At 37.1% G+C, this 21,463-nt stretch overlaps 1 protein-coding gene and 1 pseudogene across 1 annotated transcript; both read left to right on the plus strand.

The window, feature by feature from the left end:
- The first annotated feature begins 936 nt into the window (after positions 1-936).
- LOC121951686 (neogenin-like) lies at positions 937-6,768 on the plus strand. Its single transcript, XM_042498124.1, has 6 exons — positions 937-1,018; positions 2,334-2,372; positions 3,420-3,695; positions 3,953-4,225; positions 4,931-5,035; positions 5,219-6,768. Exons 1-6 carry the CDS (start codon positions 949-951, stop codon positions 5,254-5,256), a joined length of 801 nt encoding a protein of 266 aa, XP_042354058.1. The 5' UTR covers positions 937-948; the 3' UTR covers positions 5,257-6,768.
- A 1,919-nt stretch (positions 6,769-8,687) lies between these two features.
- Positions 8,688-15,016, plus strand: LOC121948888 (annotated as a pseudogene).
- The last annotated feature ends 6,447 nt before the right edge of the window (positions 15,017-21,463 follow it).

Raw genomic sequence — 21,463 nt, forward strand, 5'->3', positions numbered from 1 at the left:
TTAATATATATAAATGGAATAAATTTTGAAATAAACAAATGAGCCCGTAAAAAATATAAATAAATGCAAAAAATCAGTTAATACATTTTTTCAATTTACTTATTAATATTGTTATTGTTATTATTATTATTTATTTATTTTTATTTTTTTAAATGACAGTTTTCAAATGACTCATTTTTTAAAAGCTTTAAAAATTTCACAATATAATTATTTCAGGTGACTTTTATTTCCTAACTCCACATATGTTTCACGGGGCTATATTTCATAATCCCACATTTTTTGGTTTTTCGGGGGACTTTATTTCATAATTCTCATACTTCATACTTCTCATTTTGAGATTAATGTTTTTATGCATAATCGTTGCTTAATAAAGACTCGACAAAAAAAAAAAAAAAAAAAAAAAAATACAGCTCGTTTTTATTTCCATTTCTTTAAAATATTCAACTGAATGGAGCATGTAATAAATAAATGTGAAATTAGGACAAAAAGTCCCCTGAAATAAATAAAAGAAGGCCTAGCGCTTTGACAAATACCTTTTTTTAAAAATAAAAACCTGTTCGTTTATTAACCTTTATTGTCTCATATATTTATTTCAGAATTTATGTCAAAGGCATGTTCACTTATTTCATAAGCATAGGCATTTTTATTTAATGTTGCTATTTCACTTTTTTTTCCTTCAACTTTTGGAAGAAACCATATCCATAAGGAAAGGGATGCGGACTTTTTGAGGTGTGGCCTGAAGACATACTTAGAAAAACACGTTTGATTAATAATTATAATGATTATAACTGGATATGACATAAATAGTAGTGACAAAATATGGTGACAAATAATATGAACTAAAATTTGAAAAAGTAAAAACGGGCGCGACGTCTGGTCTGGTCGGGTGTGACCGGTGTGACGCGTTAGCGGGACATCACAGTTTTGATTAAGTTCACTTCAAGAAGCATGAAGCGTTTTCTTCTCGCATGTCTCTGTCTCGTGGCTCTTTCTGGAGTAACGTCTGCAGAAGAAAAAGGTGAGAAATCACAAGATTCAATACTGAACTATTGCATTTAAACCGTGGAAAACTGTGTGAACATGTGGAGTCTGCAAACACAACACTGACAAATGCAACAGCGGTGAGAGGAGTTCGCGAGCACAACAACAAATTAAAGTGAAATAACTGCATGCTTTCATTTTATATGTGTCCTAATAATTAGTAATCAGCATTTTTTTTGGTGAATTCGTTTAATTGCAGCCTCATTTTGATTGATCGCAGTCGCATAAATCTGTGCAGAAACACATGAACACTGCAGGGGGAGTGACCACCTTTAAGTGCAGCACAAGATTGAAGTTCGGAAATGCCGACTTCCCAGTGCATAAGGAACGCATTAATGGGACACAATGTGCTCTTTTGTGTGTTCAAAGAGGACTGTCTTTTTCTAATCCCCTCAGCAGCTGCAAACATGTCGGGGGTGTCCTGACAGTGGAGGGAGAGGTGGTGGAGGTAAATTCATCGTTGCACCGCGCTGAGGAAATACATTTGTTTTTAAACCCTTTAGCGGGGCGTCGTCCATCCTGCAGAGATAATTGCACGTCGATTTCCGAGCAAAGCCTCTTTAGAATTAAACCTGATCGATATTTGCCAAACATAAAGGCAATTTATGACGGAATCTGGGTGTGTCTGCTGCCAGGGTTACTGAGAGTTTGGTGAATTTAGAGGGAAATAAAAATAACGAAACAAGAGCCAGATAAAGTTGTTTCCTCTTCACCTCAACATTGGTGGAGACCGGGGGCGTAATATAGTACAAACAGTGCAGATAGGGCAGTTGCACTGGGGGCCCATGGGTTGAGGGGGCATACAATAGCGGTTAGACATCTCCGATGGATCGCCAGAGGAAGTGTCAATTTTTTGCTCAATTTTAAGTCAACTTAACAATTTGATAAAATATTAGATAAACATGAATTGTGATAAAAAGTTATATTTATTTACTTTTTTTCATGTTCCCTAAATTTTTAAAATCAACTTTTCAGATTATACAGTGTAGAATGTGGACCCTCCAACAATACGTTAGGCAAAAAGCGCCTGTACCTGTAGTACCTGTACTAATTCAGACTGTCACATTTGTGATTTGTTCAAAAGTGAATTAATAATAAATTGATATGACTGGCATTTGCTATATATTCCTTTAAAAAGGCAATCTGATCTCTGTCATGGTTTTCATCTTTAATTTAAAAAAAAGCGGCCTGATTCCACATTAAGCTTGTTGTTGATGAGTACTTCATCTGTCTGCAAAGTTGATGATATCATACAAGCACACCAACATAGGTGTTTTTATTCCCCCTTTTAGATGGTGATCTAAAAAACAGATCAGAGGAAAACATCCCAGGTAAGTCCTGAATTTGATGTCGTAACTTCCTTCCCCTTACATGTATACTATGCCACTGGATCTGACTTTTGAGGATAATTCGACTGTGAGCACACATTGGCATGTTGTACGCGAGCTGCCTGTCTTTGACATACCAAATGGTATCAGAGAAACACTGATTTTTAACATGAAACTGCTTTATTCAGTGATTTTACTGGCTTTAATCATCGGGTCATCGGGAGAGAAAGAGACCTCTGTGGATTATTCGGCTCCCAGTTAAAATCCTGAATAATGAAAACTAATGGAATTATAACCAGGAGAAGTTTCTGCTGTTTGCAGTGTGTAATCCTCACCGCTAGACGGCACTAAGTCGCCGTAAATCTTACATGGTGGTCATATTAATGTGCCGCCTTAACTTAATTAAACAAATAAAACCATATATTAAAGGGGTAGTTCTTCCAAAAATGAAAATTCGGTCATTATCTACTCACCCTCATTCCAATGGAAAGTTGAGTGAAGTTTTATCGTCCACAAAACCTTTCAGGAGTTTCATGGGAGAAAGTGTTGCACTCATCTCTCAAACAATTGAAGCAAATGGTGACCAGAATTTAAATGCTAAAGAAGAATATAGTAAAACCACAAAATGTCTCCATACTGCTGGTCTGAAGTAATCCAAGTGTCCTGAAGCCCCGACGTTCCAAGTTGTTTTGAAAAACATCACTGGTGTCATCTTTTTAGCCTTGTAGCCTGTAGCTCCTTGTATTGGAGCTGACTTTCCATCGGCATGAGGGTGAGTGGATAGTGACTGAATTTTCAATTTTGGGTGAACTACCCCTTTAACATAATATGTATACCAGTTCTATAAACTTTTGGTTGACGTTAAATGTGTTGGAATTATCATGGCTTATCAGTGCTGCGATGTGCAGCCCAGACTTATTTTGCGCTTATCTGTCTCTCTTTCTCATTTACAAACTGGTAAAAAAAAAAAAGTACAAAAAAATTGAGTGTTACATTTATAATCCTGTGGACATTCCCTAAAACTATATTGTGTGTGTAATGTATTCACAGGTGCAGCGTCAGAGCCGTACATCTATGTACATGAATCAAGGGATTGGTCACTGCTGGTGTGTGATGTTCGAGGTGCCTTTCCAAAACCTAAAGTAGAATGGAAGAACGGTGCTGGAAACATCATTCCTGCAGAGAAAACAGAGGTGAAAGAAAAAGGAGGCAACTTCGACATCTCTCTCACAATTACTGTGAACAGGACCGACTACTACCGGTGTGTCGCCACACAGGAGGAAATCAAACATCGGATTTCTGCTGAAACGTATCTGCATTTCCAGTGTAAGTGTAATTTTAATTGTGCATGTTATAGCCTTTTAGTTTTCAAAAATAATCTGTGTCAGACTGAACATAAAGTGAATCAGCTCATAGTGGTGCACATTAAAATAACGACTGGTGGAAGATTTCAGACTCTGAGACTGTGCTGTAGTAATCTACCTAGATAAGTCATGTGAGATGATGATGATAATAATAATAGTGTTGATGATGATAATAACAATAATAAACTTTATTTATATAGCACTTTTCTATGTACTCAGATGCAGTTACAAAACCGTACGTCACTTCAGTGGAGCACACAAGGGACTGGGCGCTGCTGCGGTGTGAAGTTCGGACCCAAGCTCCAAGGCCTAAAATAGAGTGGCAGGACAACGCTGGAAACACACTTCCTACTGAAGACGTATCATTCTCCGGATTTCGTGACATTTTTAAAATTGAAACTACTGTGACAAAGACCGACTTCTATCGCTGTGTAGTCACACAGGAGGAAATCAACCATGTGGCTCAGGCTAAGATGCATGTGTATATCAGCGGTAAGATTCATCCCTGTTGTATCTTTATATTCTGTTCATTTCAACTGTTTACATGTTAAAGGGATAGTTAAGATTTTTTTTAAATGGAGTGCTTATTTATAGACAGTATATTACAAACTGTAGATGTCAGCCAACGTCCACAGTTTAAATCTGACCTGGCTAAGCAATGTACTGCTGTGGATGGGGGTCAGCAACAAACTGTGTTTTAGCCACCTAAAGAGGTCCTAGTTGAGAGTTGCGAGACAGCCCAAAGGGGAAGCCGTTAACCCTTTAACCCTAGGATCGACATCATTTTTCTTATATTGTGTTCTGACGCCTCTAACAAGCATTAAAACCTTTGAAACCAGAGCAAATTTATCTGTTTCATTTTGATAACATGGTAAAAAGGCAATGAGCAAGCAATCAGCGAGAAATGTCCTGCAAATTGCAAGAAATTTGTAAAAATGTAAGAAAAATGTAGAGAGAAAATTATTCGAAAACTAAGAAAAAAGGGGGGGAAATCTAGAAAAGTGTATTTATAATTATTAAAATTATGGATTTGACATTATGTCATAGAAAAAATAAATCACAGTGCTTCTTTTCAGGCCACTTCCTTCATTTTTGTTTTTAATTTTTTTGGTGTGTGTGCAAATTTTTAGGTAATTTTATAAACCTGTATATTTTATACAGTTCCATTCTGAGTCTCTGACTTTTTGTCTATTTCAGGGTCTCCCACCGGATGGATTGTTGCTGTTGTGCTTCTAGCTCTTGCTGTTGTTGCTCTAGCTGCAGCTGTAGTCAAGCTTTACATCACACAATCGCATAAAAAAGGTGAGATTAAATAATTTCTCATAATAACATCTTCATGATGAACAGACAACAAAAGAGATTCTTTATGTTTTTATCTTATGTTTCGAGTCTTGACAGTTGTTTTATTATGTTGGTATTTATACCCAGGGTAGGATCAAGCCAGTTTGGGTGTTCTTAAGTGTAATTTTGTTTTCTTTCCTGCAGGTTCACCTGCAGAGACAACAGTTCCCCTTAACTCCTAATATTCATTTAACACAAGCTGATGGAAACACACATTACTTTGCATTTTATTTTGCTAGTTTTCTGGAAATTCTGTTACATTATGTACCACTTTTGAATGGAAACTTGACTTCGCCTGCGATTCTTTTACCTTCAGAGATTGTCAGACAAAAACACAAAGCCACACACCCAAAGTGTGAATACAGGACCAAATGAAATTAAGTATGTGATGTACATAGGTGACTTTTGTAACGTTACTTTAAGATATGCCAACGTAGAATCTTGGTTTCACACGGGACACAAACGGTGATCTCATGGGTGAAAGTCCTGTATTGTTTGACCCATCCATCCTCCTTCTGCAAACTTTCTTGCTCCGTATTCTACGTCAGAGTCTCTGTAAATGAGTTTACTTGTGAGTTATTTTAACACCTGGTGCTAAAAGGAGCCTGGTGTGTTGTATCAGCTGCCAAGGGGCATGAGATTGGGAGACTGCATAGGTTACGTATGCAGAGGAGCTAGAATAGCATAAATGTCAATGAGAACAGCTTTGCACGTCAAGTTTACACAGGGTCTTGCACCCCACCTGCAACGACCTTGCATTTAAGTACAAATATACTGTGTCTACAAATAAATGCACGTTTTAATGTTAGCAGTGCTTCACATTTTATAATAACTTGTTCGAAATGGATTGCAATCTCAGAGTTTATTCATTTTAGTATAATTGCTCAGGTTTTATTTACTGTCTAAAATCATGTAATAGGTACCGTTCAGCGAGTGAGAGAGCCCAAATTTAAAATATAGAAGAATTAACTATGTGAATAAAACAATATTAATAATCATTCTATAAAATCAAAGTACAAAAGTTTTACTGAAAGTTAATCTGTTGTCCTCTAATTTCCCCAAACTTTGCTCTTGTTCCCGTTACACTGGCTCTCTTGTATGATCGCCTTGCTTTTGACCTTGTTTTGCCATTGCTTACTCCTGACTCCTCGACTGCAGGTGGCTGGAAATGCTGCGTGCAACTCAGCTGCATTTCCACAAGCAGACAGAAGGCCATCGTCAAGCAGCTGCTGATAGAAAAGAGACTTTGAAAAGATGCTCAAAATTTAAATAAGTTAAGGAAAAATTGCCACAGTGAGTTAAGTAAGAGTGAAAAAGATCATTCATTTGCCTGCTAAAAAGGGACTGACATACTGACTCAAGCTGAGTTTGCCACATGGGAGTGAGATGATAATGCTAAAGAGCATCAGAAAGAGCCTTTAGTTGCTCTCTCCAGCATAACTTTTAATTTTTTCATCAGAACTGGTTAAACGAGATATTCCCCAAGTTTATCTTGATACTTGATTTCTTCAGAACTTACCCGTCGTTAGCATTAGACCAAGAATTGCCCAAATTCGTTCCTACTGAGGGCCAAAAATTCATCTTGACGGTGGGCTGCAGGCCAAAAATAATGTGAAATTACATTACATTGAAATGCATAATATTTCATAGAAATCTAAAATAAAAATTCAAAATAATGAAAACACTGTCCTTCAATCTGCATAAATCATTTTATTAATTTGCAGAGATGAATGTCAAAAACAAAACTGACACTTTTTTTTTGGAAGGATAAACATTTAAAAAGGACACCTTTCTTAAAAAAAAGTGCAAGCAACTAAAAGTTATTTATAGAACTAAGCTAAAAACAGCTGTATTTTTCAGCTTTTGTAATGACTGAAAAAATAACTTCAGCTTGAATTGAAATGAGTTAGATCATAACTAGGATCTCCTGTGGAATTAGAATGAATTGAATTACTTCACACTCATCTCTGGTGCTTCTGAAACTTTCAGCTGCTGAACGGTACATTATTTCATTAAAACAATTTAAATTGTAAATATCATCATATCATTTACAGATCTGACCTGCTCAGTGGTTCTCTTTCATTCTTTTCTCATGTATTTGTCAGTTGTATTGTATTTGTTTAGCATTGTAGTTGTGTTCTTGGTACTCCAATAAACATCTCGCTTTTAAAGCATTTGATCAAGCATTTGAATTTTTTTTGTTGCAATTTGCTGTGCATTTCTTGCCAAGTTGCTTTATGTCTTTTCCTCATGTTTTCATTAGAGATCAAACCCAATTTTCACAGATTTCAGAGTTTGACGCAACACAACGATACAGATTTTGATCCAGGGTCTAAAGGGTTAACCTAAATTCAACATCTCGGCTGACACCAACTGAAATTAAAAAAAAAAAACTCAATATTTTATTCCGACACTGTAACACACTAAAACAGTTTAACATTTTTTGGTGTAAGATTTGGTTGCCTGTGAGGTCCCTGCTGTTTCAGCACCACATGCAGAGACACCTGTCACTAAACTAACAATGAAAACGGGAGCATCTTCACACATTTACCTTTTTTATGTTCATCTGCCTGGCTTGTAGTGTGCCTAATGTGGAAAAAAAATACTTGTATTCTTTGTCAATCTTCATTTTGATGATTAAAAAAATACAATTGACGAGCCACAGTTGATCTTATATGAATACCGTAATACTTCAGTTAATAGCACGAGCTATTATTTGCTTAAAATAGTTGAACTCAAAAGGCTTATATATGGGACATGCATCTCTATGGGATGGGCTTTTAATGCCTTTCACACAAAACTTGCTCAGCAAAGATGGAAATGCAAATAAAATTATATATGTAACCTTTTGAGACCTGGACAAATTGGCTTTAATTTATTCCTAAACATGGAAAGAAGGTAATGAGCAACAAAAGAAGAAATGATAGTATGTAATTATGATAATTTCCCTAGATTTCCTCAAAAACTGTTCTTATTTTTGTGTCACTCTTGTTTAATATGCCGATGATATTGTCTTCTTTGGTGCTCATGGTTTCAGTAAAATGACGTGAATGACTTGTAATTCACTTGCCATAAAGCTGTTTTTAATCCTGGAGTTTAAACATCGATAAGGTTATAATCTAGCTGTATCTTAACCTTTAGAGACCCTAGAGCCTCAGTGAGGGGCTGAGTCAGTCCATCCGTCAAACTTAGAGCCCCATTAAACCTTTCTAAATATGTATTAGGTGTTCTTTGTGGGAAGAGAATGGGTTAAAGCATATTTCACATTTCCAGTTTAAATCACTCATCAAAACCCACCTGTCAAAAACTGCCTTTAGTGTTTAATCAATGTTATGAATTTCAATGGGCGTGTATCTTATTATGGCTTTAACTGTATTATTTGATCCTTTTTACGATGTAAAGCATCTTTGAGTTTCTTTTAAAAAAATGCATTATTGTTATTATTATTACTATTATTATTATTATCTCTGCTCCTGTGAGAACCTGTTGATGAGCGGAAAGAACAAACAGCTCACTTTTACTGCCGGAACTTTAATAATGTTACACATCCAGCGGAAGTAAACAATACCAGCGCTAGCTGCGTTAGCCGTTAGCTCTGTGGATGTGTGGACTCCGCTGTGAGATGATGCTTGAGTGTTTGTGTGGATAAATGTTAAATTTATAATTTGGCAACAATGTCCTCAGTGGAGTATTTGAGAGAGTTTGTCAGTGAGAGACTAACTGCTGCTGCTGAAGAAATATTCCGAGTTTTTAAAAGAACCATCGTCGAGTACGAAGAAGAGCTCGAGCGGCAGCGCAGACTGCTGGATATGAAACCAGAGACAAAGTTACACAGGACAGGTGTGTAAAACTCAATTAAATTATAATTCAAATTATTTAAACTGTTAGTTATTTACTCGCCATCACTGCAGTTTTATGTTTTTTTGTTGTGTGTCCCTCCAGAGCTCCCACAGCAACGTGTCTGTAAGGAGGAGGAGGTTCCTGCTGACCAGCAGCTCTGTGTTCAGGAGAGGAGCTCCAGTCTGGACCAGGAGGAGCCAGAGCCTCCTCAGATTAAAGAGGAGCAGGAGGAACTTGAACTGAAGCAGGAGGCTGATGATTTTATGTTGATTCCTACTGGTCAAGGCAAGATAAACTTATTTTCATAGCAAATGTCATACCCAAAAAGTTACTTTTTCATGTGTTTTTTACTAATTTATTTTCTTTTTTCTGGGTCATTTCATAAGTTGCTCATTGCTTTTTTTCCATGTTAAGGAAATTAAGCCAATTCGCCTACATTTTAAATGGTTAATATATTTTATGTCTATTACCTTTGTTATATGTTATGTTATTGTTAATATTGTTGTTGCTGTGCTGTCCAGAGCTCCCACAGCAACATGTCTGTAAGGAGGAGGTTCCTGCTGACCAGCAGCTCTGTATTCAGGAGAGGAGCTCCAGTCTGGACCAGGAGGAGCCAGAGCCTCCTCAGATTAAAGAGGAGCAGGAGGAGCTCTGCAGCAGTCAGCAGGGAGAGCAGCTCCTGCTGAAGCAGGAGGAAGATGATTTTATGTGGATAGCTCCCTATGAGGAAAGTGACCACAGTGAACCAGAAACAAACAGTGACCATGAGCTCCTCTCTCACATATCTCACATAGCTGAGAGCCAAAATCAGAAAAGAGACGAGCATGGAGACTCAGAATCAAGTGCAAATGAGGAGCTTCATCCAAAGACAAGACAAAATGAAAGCAGTAGTGAAAGTGACAATATATACAACTCAACCATGTCGAAGACTTACCTCAATACTCAAACGGGTGAAAAATCTTTTGAATGTCACATTTGTGGAAAAGCTTTTAAGTATAAGTCAAAACTGTATAGACACGGCAGAATCCACACCGATGAGAAGCCACATTCTTGCAAAACTTGTGGAAAAGATTTTCAGTATAACAGCGGTTTGTTGGCCCACATGAGAATCCACACAGGTGAGAAGCCGTTTATATGCAAAACATGTGGAAGAGCTTTCAGACATAATAGTCAGTTGATAGTCCACATGAGGATCCACACAGGCGAGAAGCCATATTCTTGTGAAACATGTGGGAAAGCTTTCAAACAGAGCGGCGACCTGACAGTCCACGTGAGAATCCACACAGGTGAGAAGCCCTACGTTTGCAAGACCTGCGGGAAAAGATTCAGTGACACATCAGTACTGAAAAAACACGTTAGAATCCACACAGGTGAAAAACCACATACCTGCTTAATATGTGGGAAAGCTTTTGGACGTAAAGGTCACCTGACAGGTCACATGAAAGTCCACATAGGTGAGAAGTCTTAATTTTGCAAGACCTGTAGGTAAAAGCACTTTGATGTGCCTCAATTTTCAAGGCATATGAGATCTCACAGAAAAGTGACCTTCTGATGTCGATAGTCAGATAATCATGGCACTTGTGGAAAAAAGTTTTACTCAGATCAGATACTTGAAAAACACCTGAGTGTGTAGGGTGTCGTTGTGGGGGGAAAAGTGGTGCCGATGGGAGGGGGACCCATGATAAAAGCTGTAATTTATGTTTAGTTTCTTTTGCATTTCTTTTATTTCTAAGTAATTATAGCCATAAGTAAAATTAAAATCAAGTTATTTAACTAAAAGACTAAACTTTCTGTAAAACAAAATACGAAATCAGCCTAATGGTGTGTTCCCACTGAACACGATGGGAACGTTTCACGCGGTGAGTTTACACACAACGTCAATGCAAAGACGCAAAAAGATGCAAATTCACGCCAGGTGGCATTATGGACGCAGTAGACGGGGTGGACGTGATGTGATGGATGCGAAAACGGGTATTTCGCATAGAAATTTTTCAACTTGAGGGACAATTTCACGTGACACTGTTTCGCAACAGCCTATCGGTGTTGATATCTAATTGAGGTTCTCCTGACGTTACTGAGATCCAGAAATGAAGGATTAACAAATGTCGCTGTCTGTGGACACACACGGAGCTTCACTCAGTCAGTTCTAAACTATTAAACTATTGTAAACTATTTTTATTGAGTTGATTTGAGCAAAATGCTCAGAGTAATTTAAGTTTGTCTTTTATAGTGGACAGTAAACAACGTAGGGCGTGTAATGTGCAGCCGTGACAGTCTGATAAATACTCGTCTTTGTTTGCTCCGCCTCAGAGCTCGGAGTCTGTGTTTTTACATCCAGCTTTCTGTTGTGTTTCACTGCAAACCATGTACATCGCTCACTGCCTCTCCGAGCTAACGCAAGCACAACCACAGCTGTTGAGGGCGAATTCTCACGAGTTGCAAACCGCTCCAAAAATACTCCAGCGCCCAAAACAAATATCCGGAGGGGAACATTTTTATTACATTTTTATTTATTCACCAAGAAAGAGAAATTTTGTTTAAAAAAATGAAAGAAAGAAGGGGAAGGGAAAGAAAGCAATCAGACTTTGTAAAAAAACAAATAAATAAAAAAAAGAAAAAGTGCGTGAGGGTGACGTGGCTCAAGCGAGGAAGGCCGGGGGGTCCACAGAGACTGCTTATGCACAGGGACCAGAATGTGTTGCTACGCCCCGGCTGAGGTTCAGTAAACGCTCCTGTAGAGACGTGTTCACAAACTGAATAAAGTGCAGTTCCACTTTGAGAAGAATCACAAAATGTTGAAGTTGTACATTTTTAAAAATGCCATCAAGTTTTGTTAAACTAACCCTTGTTCTTTTAGTTATGTTGGCAGCAGTATTTATTTGGAACAATAAATTTTCCATTTTTTTTTTTTATTGATGTTGCACAGTGGGTGTGTCATTCCTCAGTTGTGTATATGCTGTACACTACATTTATAGTAATTTAATGTTCTTTGCAGTGTTAAGTTAAAACAATCCAGACGTGTTTTAATTTCCAACTGCTGGAGGTCAAGTTAAAGCATAATTTGATACTGTTTGATCAGTGAAGCTGCTTCACAGTGAACAAGCATGCATGCAGTGGAGCAATTAATCTACATGTTCAAGACTGCCTCTCACGTGCGATTAATGACATGTAAACTTAAATGTTATGCTGTATGTATTTTATTTTGCATTTTAGTTTATTCTTTTTTACGATCTTTTTGTAACTTTTGTTAAGTGTCTTTGAGTACCTTGAAAAGGGCTCTATACATGAAATGTATTATTATTATTATTATTATTACTCATGTACTGTCTCTATGTACAACACCGGTTGTCTTGAAATGGTTATAGTTGCAACTAAATTCTACATTGATATGAAATCTACATCATATTAAACAAATATATAAAACAAACATCAGTTTGGAGGTATTCTTTCATTGCTGTCCTTTTATGCTGCATATACATAATAGGACTGTACCACCACCCTGAGAGCTGAAATATTTTTTAATATTTAAATCATCGTTTAAAACGTGGCATTAAGAGTACTTAGACCTTTCTTGTTACGTAATTGAGGATAAAGCAGATTTTTGCTGTCGTAAGGAGCTGTTGATGAGCAGGGAGAACAAACTTCTTACTTTTTTTAAAAAGTAATTTTTCCAGTTATTCCATACATGGCTGAAGCACATGTACAAATTTAGCCCAACATGTTGGCTGTAATATTTCCCATAATAAATAAATTCACTTTCTTTTTTCCCCACTTTCAAGTCCATTTTTATCACAGAAAAATATTGTCTTTTTTAACTGAACTCTTGAATTAATCATTGTTTTAAATAAATGTTCTATTTCCATCCAAAATAATTTGACGCAAAGGCATTCAGAAAATAAATGACAAATACTTTCGGTATCGTTATTCCAAAGACACAATTTTTATCCACTTTTTTTTTTTTTTTAATTAAGCGATTACCAGGTTGACAGGATAAATTAAATATATGATTTTAAAAACAGCTCGCTTTAACTGCCGGAACTTTAACAGTGAGACACACCCAGCGGAAGTAAACAAAGCCTGTGTTAGCTGCGTTAGCTATTAGCTCTGTGGGTGTGTGGACTTAGCCGGGAAATGATGGTGTTTTTGTGTCGATAAATATTTCACTTAAAATTTGACAACAATGTCTTCAGTTGAGTATTTAAGAGAGTTTGTCAACGAGCGACTAACTGCTGCTGCTGAAGAAATATTCCGAGTTTTTAAAAGAACCATCGTCGAGTACGAAGAAGAGCTCGACCGTCAGCGCAACTGCTGGATATCGTTTGGAAACCAGAAATAAAGTTACACAAAACAGGTGTGTAAAGTTTAATATACTCATAATACAGATTGTTTAAGAACGGTGCTGATTTTGGTTTATTAACTCAATATTACAGGTTGTATCAGTTATTTATTTTGACAGCAACAATTATCACAGTGCAAAAGTTAAACGTGCTATTGGACTGATGTTGAGTAAATAATAATAATAATAATAAAGAAACATACGATTAATCATTTAAAAATCACATTCAGGTGTGCAGAGATTTTCTTTAGCAGTTTCAAGTGTAAAATTTATGTATAATTTAAAAGGAAACCTCTCTGATCATATTAGTAATACAATATTTGTGAAGCAAGGACCAAATTTATATCCAAGGAAGATTTTTAGCTAATTTACTCCAAAATGCATAATCATGAGGCTTTGTGACAACCTCACTCTGAAACAGAGACAATCATTTTTACATGATGGAGGGAAACACACTTTGACACACTCATGATTTGCTCACCATCACTGTCGTATCTGGTCCCTCTTTTGTTGTTGTGTCCCTCCAGAGCTCCCACAGCAACATGTCTGTAAGGAGGAGGAGGTTCCTGCGGACCAGCAGCTCTGTATTCATGAGAGGAGCTCCAGTCTGGACCAGGAGGAGCCAGAGCCTCCTCAGATTAAAGAGGAGCAGGAGGAGGTCTGCAGCAGTCAGCAGGGAGAGCAGCTTGTACTGAAGCAGGAAGAAGATGATTTTATGTTGACTCCTACTTATGATGAAAGTGACCACAGTGAAGATCAGACTCTGGACTTCATCCCTGATGACACTATAAGTGCATCAGAGACAGAGTCTGTAGTCAACATACCAGTTATAACCTACGTGATACCAGAAACAAACAGTGACAACCAGCTTTTCTCTCTCAGCTCTCATGTAGCTGAGAGCCCAAATCATAAAGGAGGCGAGCACGGAGACTCAGGATTAACTAGAAATGCAGAGCTTCATCTGAAGGAAAATCATCATGGAAGCAATAGTCACACTAACAACGTGCACAGCTCCACCATGTCAAAGATGTACAGTTTTACTCACACAGGTAAAAAAATCTTTCAAATGTGACAATTGTGGGAAAGCTTTCCAGTATAAGTCAGAAATTTTAAGACACGGTAGAGTCCACGGGGAAACCTTTGGTGAGAAATCGGGTGTGAAACCGTACGCTTGCAAGACATGTGGAAAAAATTTTCAATATAACTGTCACTTTTTGGCCCACATGAGAATCCACACAGGTGAGAGGCCGTTCCTCTGCAAGACCTGCGGGACCAGATTCAATGACAAATCAGCATTGAAAAATCACATTAGAACGCACACAGGTGAGAAGCCGTTTACATGCACAACATGTGGGAAAGCTTTTGGACGTAAAAACTCACCTGAAGGGCCACTTGAGAATCCACACAGGTGAGAGGCCATTTCCATGCAAAACATGTGGGAGAGCTTTCACACACAAAAGTCAACTGACAATCCACATGAGGATCCACACAGGTGAGAAGCTTTATACTTGTGAGAGACATGTGGAAAACATTCAGTGAATTATCAACATTGAAAAAACATTTCAGAACTCACACAGGTGAGAGGCCGCATGCTTGCTTAACATGTGGGAAAGCTTTTGGGCGCAAAGATAGCCTGACAGTCCACATGAGAGTCCACACAGGTGAGAAGTCATAAGTTTTCAAAACCTTCAGAAAAAAAAGACACTTTGATGTTTCTCAAGTGTCCAGGCGTATAAGATCTCATACAGAGAAGTGGCTTTCTGACAATTTAGTTCTGGTTCTTTTGTCAAAACAGGCAACAACTCACAGAAGGTAGGAGTCACAGCACTTGTGGAAAAGGTTTTAATTAATGTCAGAACTAAATTTAACTTGTGGCATTTCTTTGATTAAAAGATTGAACTTTGTGTAAAAACAAAGGAATTTCCCTCTCAGTCCTTAAAGGTGAAATATAAGCTTCTTTTACAGAGATCACGTTACAGGGCCACAACAAAGTCCCCCGTTTATACGGCCCCTGCACTTTTATACAGAACCAACCGACGCCGGCATCATTCTGCTCCAGTGTGTTATTACACACTGCATCATTCTGCGATCTAAGGAGGCGTGACAGGCGTGATGTTTAGCACACAAGCGTGACATAAAACATGTGTCGGCAGCACTTTCTAAAAATAGCAAAGACATAACATGTCAAACAAAATAATTTTACCTTCTCTGTTATATGACAGCGGATCTTGTCCTCTGCCCGGTGATTAAGGAACCCAGATTCTCATTGTTTTTCCAGTTTGCTGACATGTATGACCTCCGTTCTTCTTTGAATTAGCTACTATGCCAAAAGCGCTGTTACTACCTCTGTTTCTGGCTCAGAAGTGTTATCACACTGTCCCACCTTTTCGGGATTGGAGGTTATATACAGAATGGCGAGGTGGCATCACGGTGTGATATTCCCGCCTTGAACAGAAGGAAAGGGAAAGAAATCAGTCTGCCTTTGTAGAAAAATAAAAAATCTACAGGTGCAGAGGGTGACATGGATCAAGAGAGAACGGGCGGGGCTCCACAGAGTATGCTTATGCACGTCGCCCAAATTTGTTGCTGCGCTCCTGCTGAGTAGAAACCATCGAGCTGAAACTCCTGTAGAGATGTGTTCACAGACTGAACAAAGTGCAGTTCCACTTTGAGAGGAATCACAAAATGTTGAAGTTACATTTTTAAAAATGCCATCAAGTTTTGTAAAACCAACCCTTGTTTTTATTACATTTCTATGGGCAACAGCATTTATTTGGAACAATAAATCTTCCATAATTTTTGAAAAATTGTTTTTTACACAGTGAGTGTTTCATTCCTCAGTTGTGTTTAGGAGTGGAGGAGAGAAACTACATGTACCTGTCTCATAACACATTTGTGACCGCACCGACCACTTACAGTTCAAAACAGTTATTAAAAGCTGCCTTTTCAAAACTGTCTTTCATGTGTAATTGATATCATGTGGATTTTAATGTTATATGTATTTTGTTGTGTATTTTAGTGTATTCTATTATCATGATCTTTTTTACTTTCATAAAATGTCTGAGTACCTTGAAAACACTCTATACACAAAATGTATTATTATTATTATTATTATTATTATTATTACTGTCTCTATGTACAACACGATAGTCTTCAGATGGTCACAATTGCATGTTAATTCTGAATTGATATGAAAGCTGGATCACTTTAAAGAAATATTATATATTTAAAAAAAAACTCTGTTTGGAGGTATTCTTTGATTACTTTTCTTTTACATTACATATAATCTATAATAGAGCTGTACAGCTCAAAGATTTTTCAATGGTATTAGAGCTTGTTCGTGAGCGGAAGGAGCAAACAGCTCTCTCCCACTGACGGAACTTTAACAGTGTGACGCATCCAGCGGAAGTAAAAGTAAACAAAACCAGCGGTAGCTGCGTTAGCTCTGTGGATGTTTGACGTTGGCTGGGAAATTATGGCTTTGTTGCCTCGTAAAATTATTCACTCATAATTAAAAAAAATGTCTACAGTTGAGTATTTGAGGGAGTTTGTCAGTGAGCGACTAACTGCTGCTGCTGAAGAAATATTCGGAGTTTTTAAAAGAACCATCGTCGAGTACGAAGAAGAGCTCGAGCGTCAGCGCAGACTGCTGGACAGCGTTTTGAAACCAGAAATAAAGGCAGTTACACAGGACAGGTGTGTAAAAATTAAGCGTTTTTTAACAACACAGCACAGAGTAATTAGACATACCTTTATCATCCTAATTGTTTTATATATACATTTTAGATCGTCTTAATTGCTCGTATGTCTGCATCTTGTTCTGTACCATCTCTGCAGGGAAAACAGGAGCAGCTTTTGGAGACAGTCATAGCAGACATTAGTAAAAACTAAAAATGTGGTGTTACAAAAATGTCATTACATTGGGATAAAACCAAACTTATGTTGGTCATTGTAAAATGAATGCATATGCACAAGGAATAAACTTACTGAAGAAGTAAATAAGCATTTTCTGGGTGTGATTCTAGACCAAAAATCATGATAGAAACCCCATGTAAAATCATGTGTGAGCAAAGTTTTTTTAACTTATTTTATGTATTTTGTATGTATATGTATATATTTATTCATTAATTTAACCTTTTTTTAACTTGTAATAGTCCTATTGAGGCGAATTTACTCAGTTAATGCTGAAATATTGATAATCTATTATGTATGATTACTGTTATTTTATTATTACTTTTTCTCTATATACATTGTACTTCATTTCATTTTTTAAATTTTTTTTTAAATGTTTGAAATAAAGTATATTCAATTCAGGTCAGTAGTATTCTTTCATTGCTTTTTTTTGTGTGTCCCTCCAGAGCTCCCACAGCAACATGTCTGTAAGGAGGAGGAGGTTCCTGCTGAGCAGCAGCTCTGTATTCAGGAGAGGAGCTCCAGTCTGGACCAGGAGGAGCCAGAGCCTCCTCAGATTAAAGAGGAGCAGGAGGACTCTTGCAGCAGTCAGCAGGGAGAGCAGATTCCTGCTGAATAAGGAGATGTTGCCTTTTTCATGTTGACTCCTACTCATGAGGAAAGTGACCTTTTCAGACTTGAGCTTTAATCCTGATGACATGGAAGTGCATCAGAGACAAAGTCTGTAGCTTTTTTTCCATGTTAAGGAAAGTTATAACCTATTCGTGATACCAGAAACAAATAATGACCACCATTACCTTTTTATATCTGACAGTCTATCATGTAGCTGAGAGCCAAAAATCAGACAGTCTGTGAGCACGGAGACTCTCAGAATCAACTACAAATGCAGAGCTTCATCCAAACAAAAGACATGACAGCAATAGTCAAAGAAACAATGAATATGACTCAACTCTGTCAGTCAATATTCACCTCAATGCTTACACAGGATGAAAATTTTTTCAAATGTGACACTCCCTGTGGGAAAGTTACCAAGTTTAAGTGAAACCAGTGACATGACCTCCTCTGTGAGACTTCACACAGCTGAGAAGCCATTTTCAGTGAAACATGTGGAAAAGACTTTCTGAATCAATAAATGAGTTAGCTACATCCACATGAGATCCACACAGGTGAAAGCTGTACCTTTGCAAATCTGCGGCAAAATAAACTTTTCACATGACCGCATGTCGAAGACACATCAGGATACTCACACGACGTTTGCCATTTTTTGCGAAACATGTGGGAAAAAATTTCAGAACTTGTAAAACTTGACGCTTCACACGAGAATCCACACAGGTGAGAAGCCGCATTCTTGTGAAACATGTGGGAAAGATTTTCAGTACGCAACAGCCGACTTGACAGTTCACATGAGAATCCACACAGGTGAGAAGCCGTTTACACGTGCAAAACGTGCGGAGAGCTTTCAGAACTAATAGTAAGTTTGATAGTTGCACATGAGGATCCACACACAGTGAGAAGCCGCACACTTGCATGTGAAACGTGTGGGAAAGCTTTCAAAACTCCGAGCAACCTGACGAGTCCACATGAGAATCCACACAGGTGAGAGGCCTTATTCCTGCAAAACCTGTGGGAAAGGTGACCAGCACAGTGGGGAAAAAACATGAGAATCCACACAGGTGAGAAACCACATTCCTGCAAAATATGTGGGAGAAGCTTTCAGACAAAGGTCACCTGATTTCACATGAAAGTCCACATGAAAATCCACAAATCAGCTGTAATTTTGCAAAGAAGTTATTAAAGCATTGTGAGAAATTTTTACATTGTAAATTAGGCACAGCAAATGTTGGAAAATGTCATAAATCAGATCAGGACATAAACATAATAAAATTACTTAAAAAAAATCAAAAATTTTAAAAGAAGCTCTGATTCCTGTTGTCCTCTTAAAAAGTGCTGCCAGATGGGAACATGGATAAAATCAATTTTTTGTGCTGCTATCAGGTGCCTTTTTTTTTATTTAAATCTTTTAACCCTAAATTGGTGAAAAGTTTCTGGACTCTCAGAAACATATAAGCTTGAATTTGCATGAAAAAACTAAGCTTAGCCTTGTATCTGTGATAGCCATGCGGTAGTGTAGCCTTGTATCTGGTAGTATCGGCACTGTCACTTCCTGGAGCTTGCATGAACGGAGCCTGAGTCTGTTGCAGGTGGCAGGGCTGTTTGGGCTGCAGGAGCAGTGAAGCTGGCACTAGGGGAGGGACTCTGGGACACCAGACTTCACTGTCTAGCCTCCTGGAGGTGTTATGGGACCAACTAGGTGAAACACTGACGAAAGGAGGTTTCCCGCCTGATGACCCCAAAGATGTGTTAGTCTTCACTGCTCTCTGGCCTTTATATTTAAGCCATTATAGCTGATTAGTGACCCTGGGCTCTTCATTGACTGCTTATCCTTTTTATCTTGAGCACAAGTTTTTTGTGACAAGTTGAACTTAAATCTTTTAAGCCTTCGCAAATTTGTGCAGTTTCTTTCAGAAACATGGCTTTGAATAGCATGAATACAGTTGAGCTAAACTTGATAAGAAGTGTTCCAAAATAAATTAGTAGATTTAGATTTCTTAAAAATGTCTAGAGATTAAAAAAGCTTAAGAAGCTTTTGCTGCATATCCTTTTATTGGTGGCAAAAATATGATAACACTGTCTTGACTGAAATATTTTATCATATGATAAATATCATAATTGCATTTTTAATTTTACAGAATAGCTCGGAGTCTTTTTATAAGCATTTTTCTGTTTGTGTTTGCCCATGTAATTTTTTAAAAATTAAAGCTAACGCAAGCACAACCACAGCTTTAATCAAGTAATTTTCACGAGTTGTAAACCGCTCTTTTTTTAAATACTTTTTTGCAAATTTTTGGGCTAAACATTCTTGTTAAGTTGCGTTTTTTCTTTTTCCATGATTCTGAAAGCAATGAAGCTATTTTGCTAAAGTTTCAAAGGGTTAATGTTGCAGCTCAGCTGCTGGAGTCAAAAAACAAAGTATAATTTGAAACAAGTTTGATCAAAAGCTGCTGACACAAAAAAACATGTATGTGCAGTGGAGGAATGTAGACTGCTTTGACATACCAGTAATGTTTGTACAACACCGGCTGAGTTCAGATGGCCACAACGCATGTAAATTTTGCAAACTATGAAAGTGGAGTATTTGAAATAAAAAAAAATCAGTTTTGAAGTTTTGTTCCTTTTTTTAAAATGCAACATAAGTTTTAAACTAACTAAATGCTCTCCTTTGTAAAAATGCTTTTTACACATTATAGCAATTTTTGTATGAACTAAATTTTTAATGCATTAAGTATTTTTACAAAGTGAGTTTTTACATTTTACATACTGTAGTTAATGTGACATTAAGATGAAAAAAAAACAAAAAGGCATCATATTGAAGTGAGATTAAAAACATACAAGGCATGATTCCATTTTCAGTCAACAACATTCAAGTGTCAAAGGACAAAAGGTGATAATATAGTAAAAGTGAAGCTGCACTAAAGTGTAATAAATGCTAAAATGCATGTTAGAGCAAATAATAAGCATGAAAAAACAAAATCTGTTTACCTACTTTGTTAATGACATGCAAATTTGTTATGCGTTTAAGTATTTTTTTGATTCAGTTTACTTTCTTTTTTCACCCCCGAAATTTCAAATGATGAGTGAGAAAATTGAGAAGTGTCTTTTATGAGTAATTTTCCTTGAAAATATAAACTGGCTTTACATGAAATTCTATTATTTTAATTTTTTTTATTAGCACAGAATGTATCAAGGTGGCATTCTCACCTCCAGCTGAGAAGTGAAACTGTAAAGGCTTAATGATTGGTTTTAGAATCTAAAAATTCTACATTGATTGGAAATTTCAGAATCATATTAAACAAATATGTGACTTTTAAAAAATAAATGTTGAGCTTTTTTGTTGCTGTATTTTATGCAGCGTGCAACATAATTCACGTACGGTAAGAAAACCACTGAAATCCTGAGAGAAATATTTTTTGTTAAAAAATATGTAAGAGTTTTGTAATGTAGCCTTCTTGTTAAGTTTTATTTGTTGGGAATTTTTGCTGTCGGGAGAAGGCCTTGTTGTTTTCAAGTGAATACTTGGGAGAAATATTTGCTCCACACAGATTTTGTGGAGTAATTTTCCATTTGATGTAAAAAAAATATTTAACAGTTGTTGCTTTTTCACATTCCCATAGCTGTTGCTTGAAGTTGAAGGAGTGTGCCAAGAATTAACCTTAATATAAACAATGAAAGAAAAACTTACG

This window comes from Plectropomus leopardus, chromosome 2, assembly GCF_008729295.1.
Source record: "Plectropomus leopardus isolate mb chromosome 2, YSFRI_Pleo_2.0, whole genome shotgun sequence".
Lineage (NCBI taxonomy): Eukaryota > Metazoa > Chordata > Actinopteri > Perciformes > Serranidae > Plectropomus > Plectropomus leopardus.

Coding starts and splice junctions, on each gene's coding strand:
- LOC121951686 (XM_042498124.1), top strand. CDS start 949: ATGAAGCGTTTTCTTCTCGCATGTCTCTGTCTCGTGGCTCTTTCTGGA. Junction 1,019..2,333: donor AACGTCTGCAGAAGAAAAAG/GTGAGAAATCAC, acceptor TCCCCCTTTTAG/ATGGTGATCTAAAAAACAGA. Junction 2,373..3,419: donor ATCAGAGGAAAACATCCCAG/GTAAGTCCTGAA, acceptor ATGTATTCACAG/GTGCAGCGTCAGAGCCGTAC.